The 26,497-nt window shown below is 44.2% G+C and overlaps 1 protein-coding gene and 1 pseudogene across 1 annotated transcript; one reads left to right on the forward strand and one right to left on the reverse strand.

Annotated features, from left to right (window-relative positions):
- The first annotated feature begins 715 nt into the window (after positions 1-715).
- Elac1 (elaC ribonuclease Z 1) lies at positions 716-20,518 on the forward strand. Its single transcript, XM_034518690.2, has 4 exons — positions 716-802; positions 8,148-8,312; positions 13,189-13,653; positions 16,157-20,518. Exons 2-4 carry the CDS (start codon positions 8,156-8,158, stop codon positions 16,621-16,623), a joined length of 1,089 nt encoding a protein of 362 aa, XP_034374581.1. The 5' UTR covers positions 716-802; positions 8,148-8,155; the 3' UTR covers positions 16,624-20,518.
- A 3,202-nt stretch (positions 20,519-23,720) lies between these two features.
- LOC117720087 (epidermal growth factor-like protein 7 pseudogene) lies at positions 23,721-24,761 on the reverse strand (annotated as a pseudogene).
- Positions 24,762-26,497: the final 1,736 nt, after the last annotated feature.

The following is a 26,497-nucleotide window of genomic DNA, read 5'->3' on the forward strand; positions in this document are numbered from 1 at the left end:
AACAGGACATTGATAAATCTAAGAGATTTCTATCTTTGGTGCTCTCATCAAACACTAAGTAGGTCTACAACTAGAAAAACAAGAACGGAGAACCAAGATGAACATGCAAGCCACAGTTAGCCTTCTAGCTTCATTTCTGTTGCTGTGATACAGTTTACCCCTAAATAGCAAGGAAACGTGATCACGCCTTTAATCCCATCCCCCAGGAGGCAGAGGCTGACTCCGAGGGTTCTCTGTGAGTTCGAGGCCAGCAATGGTCTACAGAGCACGTTCAAAGCTAGCCACGGGGCCATTGCAGGACACTGTCTCAAAACGAAAACAAACAAAATCCTTAAATAAAAAGGTTCAGGAGGCACGCGGTTAGGCTGATAATGAAGTCCGATGCCAAGTGCTTACACTTTCAGGCTTTTCAGTTAAAAGATTCATTCCCAACCAAAGACTGAAAACAATACGAACACATCAGGAAAAACATTCTTGTCTGGAAAACGGGACACGAAACTCAAACCAAAGGCGGAAGAGTAAAGGTTTCCACTTTGGGGTCAGGAGCTCCAGCAGGTTAAGCATCGCAGCCAGCGCGACACGGAGACGGAGGAGTGGATGGGAACCTGCGACCCTCTCCTCCCCGCAGCCCGCCCGGACGGGCGCCACCGAGCGCGGACTTCCCGCGCACCTCCCGTGCGCCTAGAGCGTCCGCGCCGGACCGCCGGGCGGCGCACTTCCGGCTGCGCGTCGCCGCTTGCACACTGCTGGGCCTCGGAGCCGGCCTGCGCCTCCCTCCGCTCCGGCGGGCCTCGGGGAGAGGGTGAGTTGGGCAGGACGCCCGAGGGGGGCGGGCGCGCTTCCGCGGAGCTCGCAGGCCCGCGGGGCGGGCGCAGATGTCCCGGGAGCGCCCGACAGCGAGGACGCGCCGCGCGGTGTCCCGGGCTCGCGGCGGCCACAGGCCCGGCCGCTCACTTTCGGGCCCACGCGGCTCTGAAGTGAGGGGCGGCGGTGTCACCCGCCTGCACCCCTGGCCCGGCGCTGCCAGCCTGGAAACTGAGGAGCGCCGGTCTCTACTAGTCCCCCAGGTGCTGTGGGATGTCCCCACGGTCAGCAGAGATTGTGATCTGCAGTCAGGCCCGAGGTGACAAGTGACAGCATTGTCAAGACTGGAATTGCGCACTATCTCGAACGTGGATCGCGATCTTGAAAAATCGAGCAGCTGCTGGTTTTTGTTTGTTTGTTTGTTTTGTTCAAGAAGACAGGGACCGAATGTGGCTTGGTCACTTTAAATTCCTAATTCCCTGAGCGATACATGTCACAAAACGTATACCATTGCTTAAATAGTTGCTGTTTGCCCGCTGACCTACTGGGAGGGTTTTGATCATTTAGTCTAGTTTTTTAAGCCTTTTATTGGGGGAAAAATTTCAAGCATACGTGGAAAAAAAAAATTCCCAATTCATGGTCAGGCTTGTTTGACTACCATTACCTTCCCCGATGTTGTTGTAAAGTGATTATGAAATGTAACTACTTCATATCCTAAATGCTGGTCTATAAGACACAATGGCTGGTTTTGAACATAAAACCATAAGTCAGTCTCGTTAGCGTTTCATATTGTCCATTATCCAACTGGTGTTTACATTCTCCCTGTTGTCTTCTTCCCGTATCAGTTTATCCAACTCAGGAACCAAAGAAACTACACACACATACTACAAGAGTAACATCTGTCTCTTGCTCGCCCAATCCCCTTTAATTTTTTTTAACCCCTAGCTAAAACGCCAGTTCAAGTATCCTACATGGCTTTCCCCACAGCCTGCACATTGCCTTTTCTGTCTCTGTGGAATTCTTTAGTGAACTGGTATTTAGCTTTTTCTGGTTCTGGCCCTGCCTGCTTTCTACCTGAAAACTTCATGGAGGCTGTGTATTTTATACTGCATCATCGGGAGTTAAATAAGATCTTGTCCCTCTTCATGGACCTTTCTAACAGGTAACCAGATAGTTGGCCAAGGAGTTACAGAGAGGGATGCCAGCTAACAACTATGGCAGTTGACTTGTCACCTTGTGGCTATACCTAACAAATATACCAATGGATCTTGACAGTGATCATTTGTAGATATTTACATCAGGAAAGGAGACATGCTAGAACCGAGTCGGGCCTGTTGGGAGCACCTCATGCCACTTAGAGCTTCTGGAGCCCTGGCGGTCAAGGTGGAGTGTAGGTGAATTAAGGTTGTCCATGCATTGAGAATTTGAAGCTTTGTGAATACTCTGTACCAATGTATTGTACTGACATGTCTAATTCTGTATGTGTTTCAAATTTCTCCCTTTGTTTGTTTGTTTTGGTTTTTGTTTCAAGACAAGGTTTCTCTAGCCCAGGTTGGCCCTCAGACTCTCAGTTCCTATACTTTTAGCCTCCCCCCCTCCCCCCCTCCCCCCCGCCATGCTAGGATCTGAAGTATTCACCACCATGTTCAGTTGAATTTTGTGGGTGTGCATGTGTATGCATATATGTGTGTAAATGCATATGGAGGCCAGAATCAGTGTTGCACGGGTTCCATACCACTCTCCACCTTAAGTTTTTGAGCCAAGCTCTTTCGATCACAAGATGTTTAGCCTGGTTAGCCAGTCAGTTCCAGGGATCTGCTTGTCTGCTTCCCCTAGGCCTAGGGTTATATACGCAGCCCACCAGACCAGGTCTTTATGTGAGCACTGGGAAGCTGAAAACAGCTTTTCTTGAGTCAGGCAAGTTACTCAGCTGAGATAGCTCTCTAGCTTCTGGAATTTTCAGTGTGGTTTTTTGTTTGTTTGTTTGTTTTGTTTTGTTTTTGGAGACAGGTCCTTTCTATGTAGCCTTAGGTGGCCTGGGGTATGTAGACCTGGTTGGTGTTGAGTTTACAGAGATCTGCCTGACTCTGTCTTCTGAGAGCTGGGATTAAAGGCATGTGCCACCATGCCCCACCTAAACCAAACCAAACCAAACCAAAGCAAACCCACAACACTTTGCTTTAAATGTTGACTAATGATTTCAGGTTATGAGCCTTGGGTTATAGTTTTCTAACAAGGAGTTTTTTGTTTGTCTGTTTGCTGCGCTGGTTTGAGAGTATCTCATGTAGCTAAGTCTGGCCTTAAAGTTACTATGTAGCTAAAGCTGGCTTGTTTTGATAGCCCAGATCCTTGTCTCCATCTTCTGAATGCTGGGACCACAGATGTGCACCACCTAGCTTGGTTCACTAAATAGTTCTTAAATGTGACTCAGTGTACACTGTACAGGGGAAACATACTCTCAGACTTAGCATGTGCCTTACTCAAAGGATTTCCTGTGTAATATTTCTACGGTAGGACCTAATCGTTGGTGTTTTAGAGTTCCCTGGCTAATTCTGATATGCCCCAACCACTTGTCCATTATTCGTTAGGGATTGCAAAGTGATTAGTAAAGTCGGGGTAGAAGACTCAGCCAAGCGATTAGGACGTATTTTCTGGGAATGGGAATGCCCAGCCAGGAGCCCTGGCTTGAGACTTATTTCAGTTCTGATGACTTGGACTCAGAGCTAAACTCCCATGTGCATATCATCTTGTCTTTTGATCCATCTTTCTGCAAATCATAGCATTGCTCTTGGCAAAGCAGAGACCCATTGAGAACAGTTCTTTCCCCAGTTCTGGCCAGAACTGTAAAGAAACTCAGTTCCTTCCTCAGTTTCTGTCTGCCAGTGTTACAGCGGAGTGGCAAACAACACGACCCTCACTTAGCTTCCAGTAACAATTACATTTCGTTCTTCCTTCTGTGTTTCACTAGCTTTTTAAGTTAACTGTTTATCTCTACCTCCTGAAAAGTGCAAAACAACAATAAACAACAAAAATTCAATAAGCCTGTGTACATTAAACTACTTAATTGTTGAATGGTAAGCGTGGTCTAGAGGCAGAAATGTGGAGTAACTCATGGAAGGGATGCTACCAGTGACCTTAAGGCCTGGATAATTGCCTCATGTGAGAGGGTGTGAAGGGTGAAGTGAGTGGGGAGCCCTCCCCAAAGGGGAAAGGAAAGTAAAGGACGTGTAGTTATAAAAGCATATTTGTCCTGTTGACACATTAAAAACATTATCACTGTTAAATATAAAGCAGAAATGAATGAGACATTGTTCATTACAACTGAAAACAACCCAAAGACTGAAGTTAGCAGAGATTCCTCAGTCTGTCCTCCCATCATTCTGAAGACCCAGGAGTCCAGTCATCGTGACAGTACATTGTACACCCCTCACACCACACTGTCGTATGTAAGTGTGGGGCCTGAGGCATGGTTCTAAAAAATCAGATTGTACTGGGGCCATTTATAATTTTTCTCATTGTTATTCTTGTAGTTACAGAGCATAGTGTTTATTACCTATAGAATAATATAATTTACCAGAATAATTAACATTAAGAAGTAAACTAATCATTTTCCTGTCAACATAACTAACTGTAACTTGTTTCTATATTTTAGCCCATCCAAAAGTACCATAGTAAGCATTATTATACAGACATTTTTATTCCTATAGTTAGATTCCAGAAAGTGAGATTGCTTGGATTTGTAATCAACAGTATCATCAATACTGGTAATATTTATTGTCAAGTTATTCTCCCACAGAGTAATAGCAGTTCACCCCTCCCCCATCGTAACTTGTGATTACACCCGTTTCCCCTTTTCCCACCATCCCAACCAGCTTTGGCTAGCGTTACTCTGTTAGCATCTGGCAACTGATGTGTGGGAAATTGAGTCTCTTTGTTCAGTTTGCGTTTCTACTGGGGGGCTGGGCACTTTTCATGCTTGTTTGTACTTTGAATGTACTCTGTGATTTGGTATGTATCCTCCTTATTTTTCCTTTTGTCAGTATTTTTCATTAAATGCATTTCCATAAACTAAAAGTTAATATTTATTTTCTTTATTACTGTGTATGTGTACACATGAGCTGGAAGGGGCACTGTGCAGGTCAGAGTTGTGAGAGTTGGTTCTCTGTCTTCACCGTGTGTCTTCCAGAGACTGAACTCAAGTCCTCAGGCTGAGCTGCAAGCTCCTTACTCAGTGAAGTACTTTTCAGTACTGCAGAGCCATTTCAGAGGCTCTACTCTCTTAAACAGTTGTGACTTTCTCTAATTTAAATTTTGAGAATTTTACACACAAGGATTGTGTTTACATCATTTCCGCCCCTCCCTGTCCCCTTCCAGTTCCTCCCTGTCCCCTCCCGCTTCACATTCATGGCCTCTTCAGTACCGTTGCTACATACACACATACACATGTATCTGTGTACGTACGGCCCACTGAATCCGTCTCGTGCTGCTCACAGGTGCATATGTTTAGGGCTGATCAGTTGGGATTGCATAAGTGGGGAGTGGAGGAAGCCCTAGGTGAGATGTGGAGTGAACGTGTGCTGCTGACAGGGCACGGAGAGGTCCACCTTAGCAGACTGCTCTACAGAGATCCCAGTTACTGAGGTTAGCTAGACTTGCCTCCTCAATCCAGCAATGCTCCAACAACTCTGTCTCCTTGTTCAGCTGTGTGCACCAATCCTCAACGGTCAGCTCTATATGATAGAGCTCAGCCCACCGACTCCAGCTATCTGTGTAAGTCTGGTGTGTTAGTCTTGTCTCTGCTCCCTTGCTACCTCAGGCATGTCCGTTCCTGGATCCATGCAGGACAGAGCAGATATCTATCAGGTGGCTGTCTGGAGAAAACTGGTTATTCCTCCCTAAACACCCACTGATTGTACCTCCTCATCTAGGGTGGGACTGCTTGTTACAGGCTGTGTTTAGGCAACCATACTACTGAGACTTCCCTGTCAGGATTAGAAAGCACTGCCCAGCAGCAGGCACAGCCCTCCCCCTGCTCCCCCCCCCCAATCATCCGGCTCTTACAGAAATGCTTCTGCTCCTTTTGACATCTTCCCTCAGCCTAAGGTTTTGTAGATGCTAACCTTTTTTTCTCATGTGATTTCACTGAGTTTTGATACACAGATGTTACAAAACGCTGTACTGTGAAGTAGATGAGTTTATTTTTAAGTTTCAGAGCTTCTTGCCTTTGCAAGAAAGTCTTTGCACTCTGCAAGGTTGTATCGAGACTGTCCTGGTTTTTCTCCCCTCGTGCTGGGGATGGAGACAGAGCATCTTGCATGTCGGGCAAAGGCTCGCCTATTGAACCATATTTCTGACACCAGTTTTTAAGACATATTTTATCAGGGTTTTTTTTTTTTTTTTTTTTTTTTTTGTATTTAAATTTCTAACTCATGTGGAACTGGTTATTCATAGGTTTCAGCTGGTCCTCATTGTTGCATGTGACACACATCTCCCATCACAGACACAGATCAGAGGTGGCACCATACCTAGATCTAGTGAGAACAGTGCCCGGAGTTGGCAGACATCTGCACACTCACTAGGTAGCAGATCACTGAGATGAGATGAAGCCGTGGCTGGAGCTCTTCTGATCTGTGCACAAGGCCCCATGTTTGGCCTCAGGACTTGGGGGGAGAAGGGCAAAGGCAAACTGACCAACCATGAACTGGTCTTTGAGTGAAGCACACCATTTGCATTGCTTCACATTGCAGTGTGAAATAGCAACACTGTTATACAGCGCCCTGGTCCTTCAGAAGGGACCACTGTGACCACCACTTCATGAGCATGATCAAATGCTGTCTCTTGTTTACACCCTTAGCCAAATCTAAACCCAGGTGGGGCTTACTGTTTAGTAGGACTTAGTGAATTAGTACAACACATGGAAACAGAGAGCATCTCACCCTGCACATTCTCATTTATCCCTGTACTAAGTGACATTAGTCTGGTAAGTTGATGAGCCAGTACTGACAATTATAAACACATGCTCTTTGGGTTAGGCTGGAACCCCTGTTCATCCCCTGCACAAGCTGGGAAACCTCATCTACTCGCCTTCCCTCAACCCTGTCTGCACAGAGAAAACTCCAGGCTAACATGTCATTACCCCTTGTCTCTGAGATTCCCGAAACCCACTTAAGAAGCCCACCCAGGGGTTCAGTTTTTGACCATGTATGGACATGATCACAGGTCCTACCTGGCTCGTCATCACTCCTCACCTCAGCTCTATAAAACCCCCTTGCCTTCGCCTAGGCTTAGACTTCCCTGACCACCTGTGAGATCAGTGAACTCTCGAGAGAGCTGTCTCTCAATAAACCTGCCTTTATAATTCTGATTTGACTTCAGTTGGTTCATTTCATTGGTAAAGAAACATATTAATTTGAATTCTTGTGTTGTGATTGTGTGTACCAATGTATAATATTTCTTTGCCTGTATATGGGGTACTGGAGTCAAAGCCAGAGTGTTGTTCATTGCTGTGTAAGCACTTTACCCCAGGTTACATCTCCATATAATGGCATTTCTATACTGTGTCATATAAAATAGTTTTACTTCCTTAAAAATGTGTTTCCCTGAAAGGTGGTGGTGGTGAACGCCTTTAATCCCAATACCTGAGAGTCAGAGGCAGATGAATCTCTGAGTTTGAGGCCAGCCTGGTCTATAGCGATAGTTCTAGTACATTCGTGGCTATACAGAGAAACCCTATCTCCAAAAACCAAACACCAAAGGAAAAAGTGATTTTTCCTATTAATTCTTTTCTCCCTTACAACACTAGCAAACACTCATCATTCTTCTTTCTCTGTAGTTTGCCTTTTAGAGTCTGTCATAGGGTTGGAATTCAATTACAGTGTTTTAGCTGCAATGCCAGGGATGTGTGTGTGTGTGTGTGTGTGTGTGTGTGTGTGTGTTCAACTTGGAACCGATTCCCTTCACCAGTTCCAGTGTGGATTCTAGGGATAAACTCAGGTTGAGAGTCTTAGTAGCGGGTGGCTTTGCCTCCTGATTCTCATGCTATATGTGTTTGTGTGTGCATGGTTACACGAGCTTTGGTAACTTGTAGTTTTAGCCAGTTAAGACCATGGCTGGGGTATAGCTCAGTGGTACAGTACCAGCACCACTTAAAACCACCAAACAAATCATTATTCCAGAGTAGAAGCAAGAATTGAAGGTGTAGTTCCGTGCAGAGCACATGTTGAGCAAGGACGAAGATGTGGGTTCTATCCCCAGCACCAAAAGTCAACCAATCATAAATCTCAGAGGAGCGAGCTTTTGGTACAGTGATTTTCTAATGACCTTCAGTGATGCTTCTGTTGCAGGGTGGAAGATGTCTATGGATGTGACCTTTCTTGGGACAGGAGCAGCGTATCCATCGCCGACCCGGGGCGCCTCTGCGGTGGTTCTCCGGTGTGAGGGCGAGTGCTGGCTCTTTGACTGTGGGGAGGGAACACAGACCCAGCTTATGAAAAGCCAGCTTAAAGCAGGTTAGTGTGCATCCAGCTTACTTGGGAGTGCCCTCTGTTGTGCTGCATGCTCTTGGCTGTCAGGAACCCTGTTGCTCAGTAATAAGCCTAAAGCTGTATCCACTTATAACTAGAACAATGTCTGGCAAGACTTGGAAGCGTGTCGGGCACCCAGCAGTGCTTGCCGAATGTCAAGTACACCTTTACTTGCCTTTTATTCATCCTGTGTCGAGAGCGAGGATTTGTGGAGGCCCAGGCATGCAAGATGAGGAGAGGAACAGCAGGTGTAGCAGACGGTCCCTGCCCTAACAAGGGAGTGGTGCGGCACTTGTCTCCACCAGGAGATAATGTCACGGGAGAATGCAAAGGTCAATAGGTGGTCAGGGGAGGAGGAGGATGCTTCCCCCTGCTATTCTGGTAGTCATCTCAGAGAAGTTTATCTTGCTGAGAGAAGAAAAATCATTCCTGGCCTGGGGAGACTTGAAGTCCAGCCTGAGGGAATGGAGTGGTGATCCAAGACCAGCAGCATCTGGAGGGTGAATCCAGTGGTGAAAGTCTCTGGCTGGGCTCAGGCAGACCTGGTATCAGGTCCAGTTGTATCCCAGGCTTGACCTCAGCTTAAATATGCATTTCTTGTCTCAATGAACAGGGTTACAAACTCTGCCTAAAAGAGATGTTATAAACCAGGTGTGTGGCGCTTGCTGGGTCTTATAGCACCCAGGAAGCAGAAAGGATTGTGAGTTAGAGGCCAGCCTTAGGTACACAGGGAGAACTTGTCTCAAAAAAGATTGCTAAAAGAAATATATAATACATATTATATATTTCTCTCTCTCTCTCTCTCTCTCTCTCTCTCTCTCTCTCTCTCTCTCTCTCCACACACACATACACACATACATTTGTATCCTACGTGGCTGCTTCCATGTCATCATTTAAATCTTTTAGAATAATTTTTATTAGCTTATCAATTATTATATTTTCATCATTTAAATCTCATCTAAAAGGCTGTTTTCTTAGTGTCCTTGGTATCTGGAACTGTGTTATGCATGTAGTTTGTTTCTCTGTTTGCACATGGATGTACAGTGAGGTATGTTTGGTGACACGGTGCCTGGCAGATGGTAGTAAGCACTGTTCATTGTGAACAGATGGACATTGAGGGCCTCCCACTTTTGAGGTCTTTGTAAATCAGAGCTGCTACAGCTTATCAGAGGGCGTGGCACTTGATATTTAAAGACACATACTTGTAGGGACCAGGGATCAGCCATCTATCATGTAATATAGGAAACGAGGCATTTTTAAATATAGCATGAAAGAGGTGCACTAATTGTAGAATAGCTGCTCAGGATGTGTAACACAGTGGTTCCAGTTTCCAGCACTAAAACCAAAATCAACAAGCAAAAGAAATGATTATAAAAGGATCCCTAAAACCACTGCAAAGCATGATCTTAACAGTGCTAAAAAGGTTAAGTGGGACTTGGTAGGACAGCATGGATTTAATACGTGCAAGGCCAGGCTTTAGCCCCAGCACTAAAAGTGGGAAATAATTAAACTGATTTACATAAGTATATGTCTGGCACGACTGGAAATTGTCGTGGTGCAATTGGCAAAGTACATATCTTAGTACTTTGTATTTTCACAATTTTTATTTTGAGATAAGGTTTTGCTAAGTTACCCCTTGGCTCTCCTTGAATTTACACAGTAACCTAGGCAGGTCTGGAATTTGTCGTCTTCCTGACTCAGCTTTCTTAGTAGTTGGAATAATTGGCCTGTGCCACCAGGTCTGGTGTTGTGTGTGTGTGTGTGTGTGTGTGTGTGTGCGTGTGTATACAAGCTAGAGTGGAAGGAAAGAAGGAAGGGAGGAAAGCATTGCTGAGGTTGCTGTGGTGACACAGTCCTGCTAGCCCAGCACTTAGGAGGTAGAAGCAGCAGGATTAGGAGTTCAAGGCTATCTTCTATGTTTGAGTCAAGCCTGGGCTACATAAGACCTTGTCTCAAACAAACAAAAATTTCTTAATTATAAAATTTTTGAACACATGTTTTTATTGAAGAAAGTATAAGTAAGAAAGCCCAAGTCTTCCTCACATAGACACCTCCCACCTCCTATACCTCTCTCTTTCCTTGGAGGCAGAGTTCTGTGTAGTCCAGGTGGCTTTGAATTTGCTATGTAGCCATGATCGAATTTCAATCCTCCTGCCTCTACATCCCAAGTGCTGGGATTACAAGCATGCACTCCTACATCCAGCTTTATGTAGAACTGGGGAGTGAACTGTGGGCTTTGTGAACAACAGACAAACACTATCGACTGAGCAGTGTTCCTAGCTCCTGTAGGTATATAATCTGTACATACAGGCATGATAATGGTATGAGTGTGTATATAGAAGTATGTGTACTTTAGATGAATGGAACCACACTTTGACGTTATCTGCTTTTGTTAGCCAAACAGCGCACGCACACACACACACACACACACACACACACACACACACACACACCACATACTATAGAGCAGTAGGTTAAATTTCATCCTCATGTCCAACCAAGGAGGATGCTCAGTGTTCTGCTCTGTTGTGGGCAGTGCTTCCTACCACTTCCTTCCTCCTAGGGGAGAGGAAGCCGGGTGATTTTTACTCTTCATCGGTAGCTTCCTCATACCTTCAGTAACTGTGGCTGCCATTCCTTGTATCTCAGAAATCACATTTCTCGAAAATGAAATGTCTGGCCACCTTGACACTGGTAACTGTGTTTCTTTGCGTTGCTTGCTTTGGGTTCCCAGGCTGTTTGTGTTCAGCTTTGGCTATCACAGGAGATAGTGAGAAGGCCCCAAAAGTCTGATGTTGGCAGCTTTGAGGCCAACATGGGATCTGGACTCAGTGGCTACTGTAGTTCTTTTATCTCTAGAGGCCTTGGGTCATACTGAGAGGCTGCCTGGAAAGGGGAAGGGGGAAATTTAAGAAACATCCTTCATTTAAAATTTAAAAAAAAAAAAGGCTAGGAAGAGGCCTGGGGTAGCTCAGTGATTGGGCCTTGCCAGGCGGGTGTGGCACCCTGGAGCCAATTCTCAGCAGCACACAGAAGTTACCAAACAAGACCTGAGGAGGAGAAAAGCAAAAGTAGCATGTGAGGAGTCATCTGTAGGGAGAGAAGAATCTTGTGAAATTAGAGATCCCCTCTGTGGGTCCTTGGGGGACCCAAGTCAGCCTCTGAGCTAACCATTGTTCTCGGCCAGGCAGCCTGGGTGTAGTCATTCTGGGAAGACTATTCTGAGAGCATTTGCTGTCAGAACAAATCACAGTGTGATAGATTGTTCCTGTTCTTTTATGGTATCAATAAACTGCTCCTGTACTTTTACGGTACCGTATAGTTCAGATGGGTGGCCCTTGAGCCTGTTCTACTGGAAATGTGCTGGTTATGATTGTTACTTTCAAAATGCCTGTGGTGCATCTCAGAAAATGCTTATGTGGCGTCCTGCCAGTTACCAGCAGTAAATTCGGTTTACCATCAGTTAAATAGAGTTGTAACTTAAAACAGTGTGCACTGAAAAGGCTACCGTGTAGGTTCAGACTGGAGACAAGAGCTGGGCCCATGGGCCCGCATATTGTATGGTCAGGATCTGCCTTTACTCTGCTGCATGCCAGCCAGTATCTGATGTGCTTGCCTTCCCTCTGCCCTTCTGTGTTCCCTTCTGCCTCTCCTAGTCCTCCTCCTCCTTTTCTTCTTCTTTCCTCTGTCCTTGTCCTATTTGCCCTTCCCCCCACATCTTCCCTGGGACACACATCTCAGTCTTAGTTGGTGAATCCCTGCTCAGAACGGAAACCTTAAACGGCAGTTTTAGGTTTAGACCTGGTCCAGTCAACTGGAGCCAGAAGAACATTTCCTTTTGCTTTAGGCACATGTTTCTAGTCTCAGAGGGAACCTTGGGAGACAGTGTATCTGAAAGATGCTTGAGGCCTTTTTAGTTAGGTGAGTTATCTTGATATACTTTAAATTTTTATTTTTAAAAAGTAAGGAATATATAAGAAAACAATTGGAAAGCTGTAAAACACTGTAATTTGAAGATAGTTATGGGAAAAAAAAAGATACTATCCTATTTAAACCAGCCACCAAAGCAAGGCTTGGTAGTTCAAACCTATTATCCTATCATTTGGAAAGCTAAGGCATGAGTATTGCCACAAATTCAAGGTTGCCTGGCTTACACAGTGCTTTCCAGGCTAGCATGGGCTATAGCATGAGATCTCGTCTCAGAGAGCAACCAAGTAGGGCTGGGGAGATGTCTCAAGGGTAGCAGTGCCCACTGTGCAAGCACAGGATCGTGAATTCAAATCCACAGCATCCGTGTAAAACACTGGGCATGGCTGTGTGGGGCCTGTAACCCTAGCATTAGTGGATACTCAGGGAGGCAGATCCTGGGAGCTCAGTGCTCAGCCAGCCTCGCTAAAATGGTGAGCTTCTGGTTTAGGAGAGACACTGTCTCAAGGTACTAAAGTAGAGAGCAGTAGAGGTAGACATCCAGTCCCCTCCTCTGCTCTCGCATGCTCGTGTCCAACACCATGAACACCCTCCACACACACATATACACAGAACCCACCAATCAACCAAATAATAACGTCTCTTTTCTCTTCTTTGAAGTCATACAGCAAAACAAAATGAATAAATAAGTTTATAGTAACATACAGAATATGTAATTTCAGTTGACTACTCGTTATGTAAGTTGTTAGGCTTGGTTTAAAGTCAGTGTCTGTGGGACTGAGGATGTTCCTTGGTGGCAGCGCAGTCGTAGAGCAACTGTTAGTCTGCACAAGGTGAATCCAGCATGCAGCTGGGGTGGGATGCTCCATAAAACAGTTGTCTTGGTTTTTATTTCTGAAAACTTTTCTAATATATTCTTCGCCTCAATCAAAAGGGAGAATTACCAAGATCTTCATCACACATCTCCATGGAGACCACTTCTTTGGCCTTCCAGGCCTCCTCTGTACCATCAGCTTGCAGAGTGGCTCTGTGGTCACTAGGCAGCCTATTGAAATCTACGGCCCTGTCGGGCTTCGGGACTTTATCTGGAGAACCATGGAGCTCTCTCACACGGAGTTGGTTTTTCCTTACGTGGTTCATGAGCTAGTTCCTACAGCTGACCAGTGTCCTGTGGAAGAACTAAGAGAATTTGCACATGTGGATGAAGCAGACAGCTCTCCCAAAGGACAAGGACGAACTATCTTGCTAGATGCAGAAGAAAACTCATACTGTCTGGTTGATGACGAACAGTTTGTGGTAAAAGCATTTCGCCTCTTTCATAGAATTCCATCTTTTGGCTTTTCAGTCGTGGAAAAGAAGCGTGCTGGAAAACTCAATGCACAGAAGCTGAGAGATCTGGGTAAGCACCCCTTCCTTCTCTTTACCTTCCAACAGGAAGCCACTGAGGGTGTCTCGGGAGCCTGTTTCCTATGCTCACTTCCTTGGCCCAAAGATGCTGTTCAGAACAAAACTCAAATTTGTAATCTATTTGAATCTTTTCTTGATAGCTCCTTGGATTCACACTCCTTTTTCTTTCCTTATTGTCTACACTGAGAGTTGAACCTAGGACGCACACTAAGCAAGCACTACCTACCCCTGAGCTGGCTCCACCCCCTTTACCTTGTTTTACCTGATCCAAGTTGTCCAAGGTGGCTTTGAATGTGTGATCATTCTGAGAGCTGGGGTGCAGGCTGTGCAACCAGGCCCAGCCCTGTCTTAGTTGACAGGAGTTGGGATGAGTTGGTTTGAGTTGGGATGATGCATCCAGGATTTATCTTTGAACTTTCCTTTTGCTGTACTTGGGCCACGCTGGGGTTCAAGCCCATGGCCTCCCATGTGCTCCACCATTAAGCTGCTGCCCATCTTCTTGTCTCATTTTTGAAGTTACTTTTTAAAATCTGTTTCTGTTTTTATTTTTGTCTGATCCAGGGTTTCACTTTGTAGCCCAGCCTGGCCTACAACTCACTGTATAGCTCAAATTCAAACTCATGATCCTCCAGCCTCTGCCTCAAGATTGGTTGGACTTCGAAGTGTGCATAGTCCTGAGGTATGCTTTCAGTGACATCTTTGTGTGAGCTGTAGGTGTGTGTCTGTGTGTGTCTTCTCACCCATATGTGCGCATGCAGAAGCCAGAGGTGTCTTCCTTCCTTTTTGATGCAGGCTCTCTCACTGAACTCAGAGCTCATTATTTTGCCTAGGCTGACTGACTACTCAGCAAGCCCAGAGGACCCACCTCTCTCTGTTCCCCCAGTGCTGAGGTTATAGATGCAAGTACCACCTCGCTTTTCACATGGGTGCTGGGGATCTGAACTCAGGTCCTCTTGCTTGCTTGCTCAAGTAAGCACTTTACCCACTGAGCCATCTCCTTGGTCCTTCAGTGGCATCTTGGGAGTAAAGATTTTTACCATAGGTCTTTATAATAGCAGCCAACTACCTCAAGAGTTTCTTTTCTATTTACCTTGCGTACTCATTCAATCTTGATGAAGTTAGTTTGGTTTTCCCAACACTGCACCTTACCCAGTTTTACAAACCATGCTTCATCATAGTGGGACAGAAACACAAAGAAGGGCACTGTTCCCAGAAGGCTTTGTGGTTCTCCTTATGAGGCCATGGTGCTTCAGTGAGGAGACCTCTCCATTTCTGGAGAGATGGAGGACAGGTCTGTCCCATTTCCAGCCTCAGCACTACAGTTGGCTTGGCATGCTATGTATGGTATCCCTGTTGGAAGAATGGTGGTGGCTCTGTCTAATTTTTAGGTATTCAGTTTGTTTCCCAACTGAGACATTATGCTGTTCTAGACAATGAGGAAATTACGAGGCCAAAGACATTTTCTGTGATCTAAATGCTGTTATATCTGGAAACTTTAAACATTGTAAGAATGCTCTATAGTGTTAATCTATACTAATACAGCACGAGCTTGAAAATCTGGAATTGCCACCATCCACCACCATGATTAAGCATGCAGAATTGCATTAAATGTCCCTTGGCTCTATTTTTGTGTTTGTTTTGTTGGATGCTTGTGTGTGTGTTGCATGTGTGTACACTTGGAGGTCAAAGGGCAGGAGTCAGTTCTCTCCTTCCACCATGTGGGTTTCACGGATCAGATGAGGTTGTCAGGCTTGGCTGCAAGTGTCTCAACTGGCTGCCATCTCCCCACCCAAACGTATGACCCCACTAGTCCTCCCTTAACTTGTTTCTTCCTTAATCAGTCAGTTCAGAGACATTTGTTCTGACTAGAGATATTGACTATAAAATTGTTTACATCTATTTTTTGCTGTTATGATAAATAAAGGATCCTCAAAAACTGGAAAGCAGAAAATCCCATGCAAAGCAGAAAAATCCTAGCTGGTATCTTGAGTGTAGTAAGGTCTAAGTGTTACTTCAGAGCTTAAAAGTGAGCTTACAGATGTGCTTGGAAAGTTTTGCAAGCATAAAGCCACTGTTGATAACAACAGTCAACACTGAACCTGTAAAATGTTTAAATGTCCCATGTCACAGTTGTCTGCAAGTAGTAAAGCATTTTTTTTTCAGCTTTGAAAATGATTGGATGCCTTTAAATTTTTAAAAAAAATTTTATATGTATGGGGGTTTTGTCTGCATTATGTCTATATACCATGCATATGCCTGTCATCCTCAGAAGCCCTGGAACTGGGCTTGTAGACATTTGTGATTTGCCATGTGGGTGCTGGGCATTGAATCCATGTCCTCCAGAAGAGCAGCAAATGCTCTGATAACTGCTAAGCAGCTCGCTCCAGGCTCCTGGATGCCTTTGCCATTTGCCGTTTGCTATGAGCTGTTTAAGGTGTCTCTTGGCACATCATAATTCCATATCCTTGATATGATGTTATTCATTTTATCATCAGGTGTGCCACCAGGTCCTGCCTATGGGAAGCTGAAAAATGGAATTTCTGTTGTTTTGGACAATGGAGTTACAATTTCTCCCCAAGATGTCTTAAAAAAGCCTATGGTTGGAAGAAAAATCTGCATCCTGGGTGACTGTTCTGGGGTTGTGGGGGATGGGGGAGTGAAGCTGTGCTTTGAAGCAGACCTGTTGATCCACGAGGCCACTCTGGATGATTCCCAGATGGACAAGGCGAAAGAGCATGGCCACAGCACACCACAGATGGCAGCGGCATTTGCAAAGCTGTGCCATGCAAAGAGGCTAGTTCTGACTCACTTCAGTCAGAGGTACAAACCAACCACCTTAGCTAGAGAAGGGGGGACAGATGGCATCGCAGAACTGAAGAAGCAAGCCGAGTCCGTGTTAGAGCTCCAGGAAGTGACTCTAGCAGAGGATTTTATGGTGATTGGCATTCCCATCAAGAAGTGAAAACCACGCTCCTGAATGCATAAATGTGAACATGGTATGGATGTATCACCAGACCTGCACTACAGATTTTTTTGTTGTTGGTTTTGAGTGATTTTTTTTTCTTAAAATTACTTTGGCCGTAATAATCCTAAAGGTGGAGTTGGATTGCTGAGCTGACTCAGTAGTGAGAGGGAACAAGATTTTCAATGATGAGTCATTTTTAAAAGATGAAAAAACTTAAATGATTTAAATTTTAAATATGAAAAATCCTTCCTAAAGTGCAGATGTGACAAAGTAATCCATTGTGCAGGGTACTTATTTTGTGGCTATTGCTACAGCTAGAGTTCAACACTCTGTGCAGTGTTGGATATAGCTTTGCCCAGCTTAGCTGCCATTACTGGGTCTCTTGGCTACAAAAACAGTAGCAGGATTTGTGTAGAATTTGTGTTCCTGACACAGAGATAAACGTATGGGGCAACGCACATGCAATATTGATAACGTGGTAGTGTTTCACTGAAACAGTCAGTGCAGCTTTGGACTAAGTTTTATCTTATGGCATTTTCTTCAACATTCTGGTTTCTTTCAACACACGGTCCTGGGTAGTTTACTGCGAATTAGATACATTGGGATTGTTTTTCCTGTTTCCTCCATCGCTACAGAGGGGAGATGGTGACAGCACAGTAGTTTAGTCAGTGGGGGTCAGGAACACCATCTATGCTGCACAGTTTGCGCTAGTACTAAATAATAATTACCTCAAAGTTCTAGGCCTGTTCAGAGACACAAATTAAAACCTTTATTCCCAATGTGAATATTCTCTGCCAAAGTTAATAATATAATGATTGCATTAATAGATGAGCCAACTCCTCCAATAGGAGGTAAAGGATGTGCATGTTAGAATTAGATGCCACATCAGGTATTATTTGGAAAAATGAGTCATCTAGTGATTCTTATAGATGTGGTGAGAGGCAGTCACCTCCACCCCAGGGAGAGCCTGCCTCAGGCCTAGTGGTCTCGTAGCTGCAGCAGCTGCCTCTGCTTCCAGAGACTAAGATAGGAGGTCAGAGTGGACCTGACGCTGCCTTGCTAAGCTGCCTGGGTGATTCTGAAAGACATGGGTACTGAACTAGCCTAGGAGAAAAAAAATTGTCGTTTTTTTTCTATGTATTTAAATTGAAGGTATATATATATATATTTTATAGATTCTTATATATATGTTTGTGTATTATATACTTTATGCATGCATATTTTTACATGAAGGCTGACATCCCTCCACTATTTTCCTAAAGCAAAATAAAGATATTTTATTGGACAAACAAAAGCTAGGAGTTTATTATCAGAAAATCCTCTGTAAGAAATTGTGAGGCATTATTTTGGCACAATAAAAAGAATTTTGGAAGGTTGAGAAACCATAAAGGGGCAAAGAGACGGGTGTTACAGAGGGACACTGACTGCAGGGCCCGCCAGACGGGTGTTACAGAGGTACACTGACTGCAGGGCCCGCCAGACGGGTGTTACAGAGGGACACTGACTGCAGGGCCTGCCGACAAGGCCGGACCCACGTTCTCATTCGAATCACATAGTCTCTCAAAGTGCGGGACTTAATGTCATGTTAGAGTTGTATCACTTAATAATGTCTTTATCTCGGAGCACTGAGGTTGTTTTCTGTGAGTAGAAGTAAAACTGACACAAGGTTCTTGTGTTCAAATCTCTATCTCCGAGTAGTTCCTCTTTCTAGTTCTCTCTGTGTTAAAGAACATCTTAGTTAGGCATGGTGGCACAAGCCTGGCACCTTGCCATTTGCAAGGCTAAGGCAGGAAAATCCAAGCCTGGTTTATCTTTAAAAAGAAAAATGACAGAAAAAAATGTGACTTGTAACATTTTTCATGTTCATTCATACTCTTCACTGCCACACAGGAGTGTCCTGCTTTATTCTAGTGAAGATATGACTTTGTCAACTTAAAAACCTAAGTTCTACCCTCTTTTTCATCTCTCCCTGTTTTTAACGAGGTCTCACTGTGCAGTCCAAACTGGCCTGAAGCTTAACGCTCTCCTGCTTGGGAGCTGGGGTTATAAACATGTGTTTATTATCTGCCCATAATGTTTTGAATATTTCTTTCCCAAAAAAATGTTATAATTTTTAGGCTGGGAGTACAGCCTGGTGGTAGAGCACTTGCTTCACTTTGATTTGTAGTATAAAAAGGAAAGATAAGTTTTGCCTCCTGGTGCAAATATCTTTAATACAGATAATTCAACTCTTTTTTTTTCTCTGAATATTCTGTCAGCTTGAAATTTTGCTACTGTTCCTTTTATTAATGAACTAAGAATCCTTCTCAAATGTAAATGGATGATGATGGTACTTTATCTCACAAAGGCAGATGCTTACAGTGAACTGTACTAGATCTGTCTTTACTGACAGATTTGAGGGCTAGTGAAATGGAGATTAATAGGGGTATTGACCCCCTTCTTTCTCTTTCTTCTTGTTTCCCTTAAGATTGGGGTCTCATGTAGCCCAGGCTAGCCTTGAACTTGCCATGTAGCCAAGGATGACTTGAATTTGTGATGCTTCTGCCTCCACCTCCAGAATGCTGAGGTAACCATCTTATGTCACCATGCTAGGTCTATGTGATACTGAGCATGGAGCCTACACTAGGTTTATGTGGTAGTGAGGATGGAGCCCACACTAGGTTTACATGGTGCTGAGGATGGAGCCTAGGACTCCATGCCTGCCAAGCATCCCAGAGCTTGAGTACGTGGGGCTTTTGTTTGGTTTGTTTTTTTAGGGGGACACTAAAAAGGAAGAAACACTGGGTGCACCTTTGAATATTCTTTCTTGACAGAGAGGAACTAAGTCTAAGGGGAAACTGTGGGATAATAGTGTATAAGTTTTCTTTTCTTTGACGTGCAAAAATGAAAAACAACTATTTAAGCATGTTATATTTTAAAAAGCAAGAGAAGTGGCTGGGAATGTAGCTTAGGATAAAACAGTGGGTTAGCCTGAGCAAGGTCTTGGGCTTGGTCCCCAGTGTCTCTATTGACCCTCCCCCCACCCTAGAAAAACAAGGGGGGAAGAGAGGGAACATGAATGGTTAAGCGTGGATTCAGATTATAAGAATGTCTAAAAATGTAACGATGAAACTCTTTCTGTACAGTTAATGTGTACTAATGAGTTTGTTTGTTTTTTTAAGTGGAGAAAGAAGCTTTGGGAGAGAAGGGGCAAGAAGTTAGGGGAAGCAAGACAGGTTACTGCTTCTGTGGTGGCTTTATGAATCACTAGTACAACTGAGTACTAACCATTTAGTACAGTGGTTATATCATAGCACATTCATACAGATAAACTACCCTGGATAACTCGTCTCCACATAGATACTCCAGGTAGCTGACAGTTCAAGTCTCTGTAATATTCCTGTTCATCATCTATACTGCAGCCAGTGTGAGTTTTTTCCCACAGTGTAAATTTTTGCCATCTTTCCCAGGCTTGAAACTTGGTAGTGGTCTGGCTTTACCCAGTTCTCTAAGCTAATCTTACCCCCCAGTGCTACTCAGGTTTGCTGTACTGGCCTCAAGCTCTTCTGATGATACAGAGCCTCCCAGTGGCCTGCTTCCTTCTCCTGAAATGGCATTTGCCAGTCCCCAAATTTCCCCAGTGAACCTTTGGGTCTTAGCTTTGCTTTCAGGCCTCATGGAAGTCGGCCTGCCCAGCTCCTGCTAGGACGTGTACTTTTCTCAGCCCCTCAACCCATCTTCCTGACACTTGTCGGTCACAGCTTCGTTTTGCCTCTGTATGTGATGTTTCTCCTCCACACCAGCTCTGTAAGCCACCCAAGGTCAGAGCACTGTCTGCTTCTGTTCCCCTTTATGACTAACTCAGTACCTGGAACATCAAAGGCATTCAATAAAGAGTGTTGACTGGATCATATTTTCTTGTCCTGTGATTTTGTTAATATTTAGAACTTTGTTATCCAATGGATTTTTTTTCCTGGTTCATGTTAAAAACACACAAAATGTACAGACCTAATCTCTGACACAGAGGAGGAGGAACAAATGCCTGCCTATGGCTTCAGCGGGCAAATCCTGATTAAATAACAGTTTGAAACTTTAGTTTGGTGTTCTAAGGTATGGAGACAAAACCCTAGAGTCAGGGAAAAGATTAGAAAAAGATTTTCTCTACCTAAAAAGTTGGATACTGGCTTCTGCTGTCTATAAGGGTATTAGAGCAAAGGAAGAAAGGGGGAAGGGGGAGCCTTAGGCGGAGTCTGGAGACTGCACAGGGTAGAGGAGCGGTCTACCCGCCTCAGCCAGTTGGGTTTTTTTGTTGTTGTTGTTGTTTTGGTTTTTTTTTTTGTTTTTGTTTTTTTGTTGTTGTTGTTGTTGTTGTTTTGTTTTGTTTTAGGAAACAAGAAAATAATTTGTAGTAGTTGTGAGCTGGCGACGCTGGCGCTGACACAGGCTACCTTGAGTGGTGTGTTTTATTTCTAGCCTTGTTTCTCAAAAGGTTATCCTAAACTTCTGAGTCTGCTAGGTCCATGTTCAGTGGATTCCTCCTCAGTGCTACACAGCACTAATTGAGAGCAAATTCTTAATTCCATGTCCTGGGGAAGATGGCCAGCAGCAGGGAAACAAGACAATTTCTGATGGAGAACAGTTTACATCACATGTAGTTAGAGGTAAGTGATCAGAAGGTTAGGGGGTACTAACTCACACAGCGGGCCAATTCCGTTCACATCTAAAGGACAAGGTAACTCTAACTGATACCTAGACTCGGGTATTTCTGTGTTCTTGATGGACTCTGAGGGTTAAGTAAGGCTGTTATAGTCAAGATTATAAGGAAGTTGGGGTGCCTAAGTTTACTCAAGGGGGGGGGGGAAGAAAAGAAAAATAATTCCACCCCTAAATAAAGCTAACTGAGAAGCCCTGCTGCTCAGATCCAGCCTGCTAATTATACACTCAGCAGACATGGCAGGTACAAAGATTAAATTCACCCACACACCAAAAAAAGTGTCAGAGAAAAGTGAGGGATCAAGTTTTTCAGCAATATTAATCCCCTTAGCTGCCAGAAGCTCTGCAGACAGCCAGAGGCAGAGCTAAGCAGTGTTTAGTTCCCTGTTACCCAGTTAAACAAGGTTATCTGGTCCAGGTTGTTTTCTACGTTGTTATGACTTCCAGTGATGATAGGTCAGTCTGACTATATCTCTTCCACACGTCTGGACTGGAGTTGAACATCTCAAAGCATCCAGGTCTGGGTCAGCAACCCAAATGCTGACCTGTCTCACCAGGGGCCTTGATACATCTGCGTACAGCTAGCAGAGACTGGAACATAATCCATTTCTCCAGCAAGGCAGTGCTACCTAGGACAATGGTCTTGGAACTAGCAGACATTCCTGAGATACACAGGCATCCCATCTTCTGAGACACTCTAGCATCAGTCTTCCTGAGAACCAGAAGAGGCAATGCCATGTTAATGCTGTGGTACTGTCAGCATGGAGACCTTGCAAGTATCCAAAGACAATGAAAACAGGCACTGGTACCGAGGCTCAAATGTGAAATGATTGGGTACTTTTCAATTTGTGATTAGAAAAAAATTGAGGGAGGATGTAATTTGTCCAGTATTAAAAGGTTTGGATTTTGGTTGGTTTGGTTTGGTTGGATGGTTGATTTTTATTGTGCTGGGTATTAAACTCATAGTGCTATGTTGAAGATGGACAACTTCACTGAGCTAGAATTCAGTGGACAACTATCACTACCACCAGTTTTAAGATATTTTTATTATCCTCCAGAATAATCCCATAATTCTGTCAGTCAGTCAACCCCACTCTTCACCTTACCTTCCCCAGCCCCCAAGCTATGGGAGACATTGGATCTGTTTGCTGGCTAATTCTGAACATCTCATATGAATACACTTGTAAAGCACAAGCTTTGTAAATGGCTTCTTCCATTCAGCATGTATTCAGCATGCATCCCATCAGTAGTTTATTATTTTTATGGCTAAATAATACTTTGTGGATATGCTGCATTTTATTTATCTGTTCTTCAGTAGATCAAGGATAGATTATTTTGAAATAGTTTTTATAGAATACCTCTATTAGGAATGTAAAAGGGGATATTGGTACAGACAGTATAAATATTAATGTGATAAAAAATAATCCCATAAATAATTTTTATATTAGGTAAAATTACTAAAGCAACTTCTGAAGGAAACAAAAGTTGGGAGCTGACTGTGGTGGTGCATCTTGGTGCTCCTGGCATTTGGGAGGCTGAAGCAGGGCCAGCTTGTGCTACATAGTCAAACCCTGTCTCAAAAAAAGCCCAAACAAAACAATCAACAAAAACACAGACCAAAGCAAACTCCCCTTCCTTCCCAAACTGTTAGATAAATGTGGTGGTGTTTGCCTGCAGTCCCAACTACTTGGGGGAGGTCTGGAGCCCACGAGTTTCAGGACAGCAATGCCAACATAGTGAGACCCTGTCTCAAAAGTTAAAAAAAAGAAAAAAAAAAAGAAAAGGAAAAAGAACAACCCAAAACACAGCTTACCAACACTTATACATTACTTTAAAAACAGTTGAAAGTACATAGTATGAAAATTTCAAAGAATTCATAAGAGTATTACTTTTAAAAGTTGAAAAACATTACCAGTTTTTCTGGTTTCCATTAGCAAATTAGTCTAAAGGAAGAAACACACCTTCCTTCCACAGATATTTCTAGATTGTAGAAAAAAGCGATCCTGTCCCAACTCATTTTATGAGATCAGTATAATCCAGATGATGTCAAAATGGAAGGACATTAAAAGAAAGGTCAATTACATGCTAATCTTCCCCATAAAACCCTGAAGAAAATAATTAGCTAATTGAATCCAGTGACATATATTAAGAAAGACATCTTCGTAAGGGAAGTTCATTCCAGGAATGCAAAGTTTGTTTGGCTTTAGAAAAATCACTTGTATTCACAGCAACAAAAGATGAGAGAGGATGGCAAGACGGTCTCCCCAGACCCAGAACTTAACACTCGTTTAGAATGAGAATTTTGATCACATTAAGACTAAGGAATGCCCTTATCTTAATAAGTAATATCTGGAAATGCTGTACCTACTAATAAAAACTTTGTCTCTAAGAAACATTTATGGATGCCCACTTGGTACCATATACATAGTATAGCTCCTTTTATTTTCTTCGTCCCAGCTTTATTATGACAAAGATAGGGACAATCCCCACCTGGGCAGGGAGCTCTTGTTTCTGGAAAGCCCCACTGGGAGAGTCACACAGGACCCCAGTCCCCATTCTCAGGTCCCTGAGGAAGGTACAGACAAGCAGGGCCTCTGCTCACAGGCACCACCAGATATCACCTGTACCCTGGCTGGAAGGGATGTAAGGGGTGACAGCTCAGTCCAACCTGAGAGGTGAGATACTATCACAGATCTTTTTTTCTTTTCAAGAGCAGGATCCCAGCTGCTCCTCCGAGAAGGAGACTTGCTCTCTCAGTGAACGATATGGTCCAGCTGCCGGAAGGAGTGGGCCAGCAGGCTTCCAGGGGCCATGCTGTGTAGCCAGTGGGGCCAGTGCCAACTGCAGCTTCTGCTCTAGCTTGTCAACCCAGAACTACAGCCTGTGCGCCTACTCCCTCACCACGCTGTCCATTCCGGTTGTACAGTTTGGGGTCACCAGGGAGGGGGCTCCCCTGGGCGGGCAGAGCATCTCATCTGTAGATGGGCATTGCCTCTTCCAACACTGGCACCAGTAGTTGTCCGTAGTAGTGACATACTGCTAGGGACAACTGGCCTCTCCAGAGCTGCATTCGTTCACAGCTGTGTGGCAAGCATCTCCTTGACACCCCCCAGGGCAGTGGTGGTGGTCTGAATGGATTCAGCTTCCTCCATTTTCACATGGAGGCTGGCAGGCTGCTGTTCCACAATCCCTAGAGTGAACCCACTGGTCTTCTTCCGACCAGGGTGGCAGACAGAGAGAGGCCTCATGGGAACGGTGCTTCAAGCTCAGTGTCCACTGCAAGTAGTGAGGAAAGGCGTACACGCTGCACAAAGGACTCCAAGACAGGGCCTCTGGACACCCCCATGGTACACACGCTGTGGCCTGGACCTGTAGACACGCTCAATATCACCTGCTGCCAACACCAGAAACCATGCCACAAGTGGCGCTCGCGACCTCCACATGGTCTGCGTCTCTAAGTGGGATAGCTCTCTTCGTTTGGTGTCTAAATGACCCTGGCATGCACCACAGTGTAGTTCCTTAAATGTCATAGCTAGTGCAATAGAATAAGATCTAAATAAATAAATAAGAATTAAGAAGAAAAGAATAAAATGGTCATTGATGGCAGATGATCTGATTACATGGGTAGAAAGTCTGAAAGAATTAAACAAATAATCTATAAGAATTAATACATGACTTTACCCAGGTTATTGAACATAGTTAACAATGAAACTAAAGTTTACGTATCAGATACAAGAAAAAAAACCCGCCCCATTTGCAACAGCTATGACTTAGAGTGAAAAGTGAAGTCTACTTATTCCAAAGCTCTCAGAGGGCGTATGAACAAGAGTTTGAGGGTCACTGGTGTGATGTATGAAATCATAGGCGTTGACAGCAGTCTGTGGTGCGGCTCTGGATAAATGACTTCATCGCTCGTGGCTCAGTTCCTTCATCTATAAAGACGGGGTGGGGGAGCGGCAGTGTTCTGATGAGTATGCTGTCATGATGACAATGACAAGTGCTTGGGACAGAGAGTGCTGTATAGAGACCCAACTTTATCAACGTGGAACCTGAGGTTTTATATGCTTATTCTCAGGACGTTTTGGAGGCTGCCTCAGAGAATTCCACCAGCCTGCAGTGTTCAGGAGACAGCATCTACAGGCCCCTAGCTGGAGGAGGTCCACGAAGGACATACTGTTTTCCATTTGGGTTAAAGCCTCCAGCCACACATGACGTGGCTCCTGAGTACTTGAGATATAGCTAGTTCAGTCAAGATATTCTGGAAGTAGAAAACAGGCACTGAAATTCAAAGACATTATAAAAGTAATATAATTCATTTTTTGTATTGACTGTACATTACAATGGTGTGTTAGCCATATTAGGTTATGTTATATTATTAATATTGACTTCAGGCCCAGGAAGATGGTTCACTGGGTAAGGATGCTTGCTGTTCTCCAGCACCCATATAAATGTCAGGCATGCCTGAAATCCTAGTGTTGTGGGGGCAGAGACAGGTGGATTCTGAAAGCTCTCTGATCAGTGGAAATTGTGAGCTTCTTGGACTTAGTGAGACCCTGTCTCAAGGAAAGTGTAAGATGTAAGGTGTAAAATGATAGAGGAACATGCTTGGTGTCCTCCTTCGGCTTCCTCCTGAGTGCACATGGATGCATACACACACAGACACACACACACATGCATACACACACACAGACACACACACACACTCACACACACAGACACATACAGACACACACACAGACACACACACACAGACACACACACACTATTGAGTTCACCCATCTTTGTATAGTTCTGTTGTATTTGAGATAGGATCTCACTATGGAAGCCAGGCTTGTCTCAAACTTGCAATTATCCTGTCTCAGCCTCCCAACTGTTCAGATTATTGGACACTGTGCTCAGCTTCTTTTAGTGTTTAGTGCATCTACAGAAAAATTCACAATTACCGTTTGAATCACAATAGGGCAGTAATACAGTATAGAGGAGAATGGAGTCCTTGAAAGATACAGTTTGGGTTGTGTTACTACTCTGCTCAAAATCCCCCACTGATACACATTGCACTTACCTGAAAGAAAAAGTCTTGCCTAACTGTACTTAGATCGTATGTGAGTGATCAAAGCCATGTTTCCCATCCCCACAATCAATACAGATTTCTGATGAACTTGGTCATTAATGAAAGGAG

Source organism: Arvicanthis niloticus, chromosome 14, assembly GCF_011762505.2.
Source record: "Arvicanthis niloticus isolate mArvNil1 chromosome 14, mArvNil1.pat.X, whole genome shotgun sequence".
NCBI lineage: Eukaryota > Metazoa > Chordata > Mammalia > Rodentia > Muridae > Arvicanthis > Arvicanthis niloticus.

Bases quoted from the DNA above. Each gene is read 5' to 3' on its own strand.
- Elac1 (XM_034518690.2), top strand. From the start codon at position 8,156: ATGTCTATGGATGTGACCTTTCTTGGGACAGGAGCAGCGTATCCATCG. The intron at 8,313-13,188 runs GTTAGTGTGCAT...CTCAATCAAAAG, and splicing joins GAAAAGCCAGCTTAAAGCAG to GGAGAATTACCAAGATCTTC. The intron at 13,654-16,156 runs GTAAGCACCCCT...TTTTATCATCAG, and splicing joins ACAGAAGCTGAGAGATCTGG to GTGTGCCACCAGGTCCTGCC.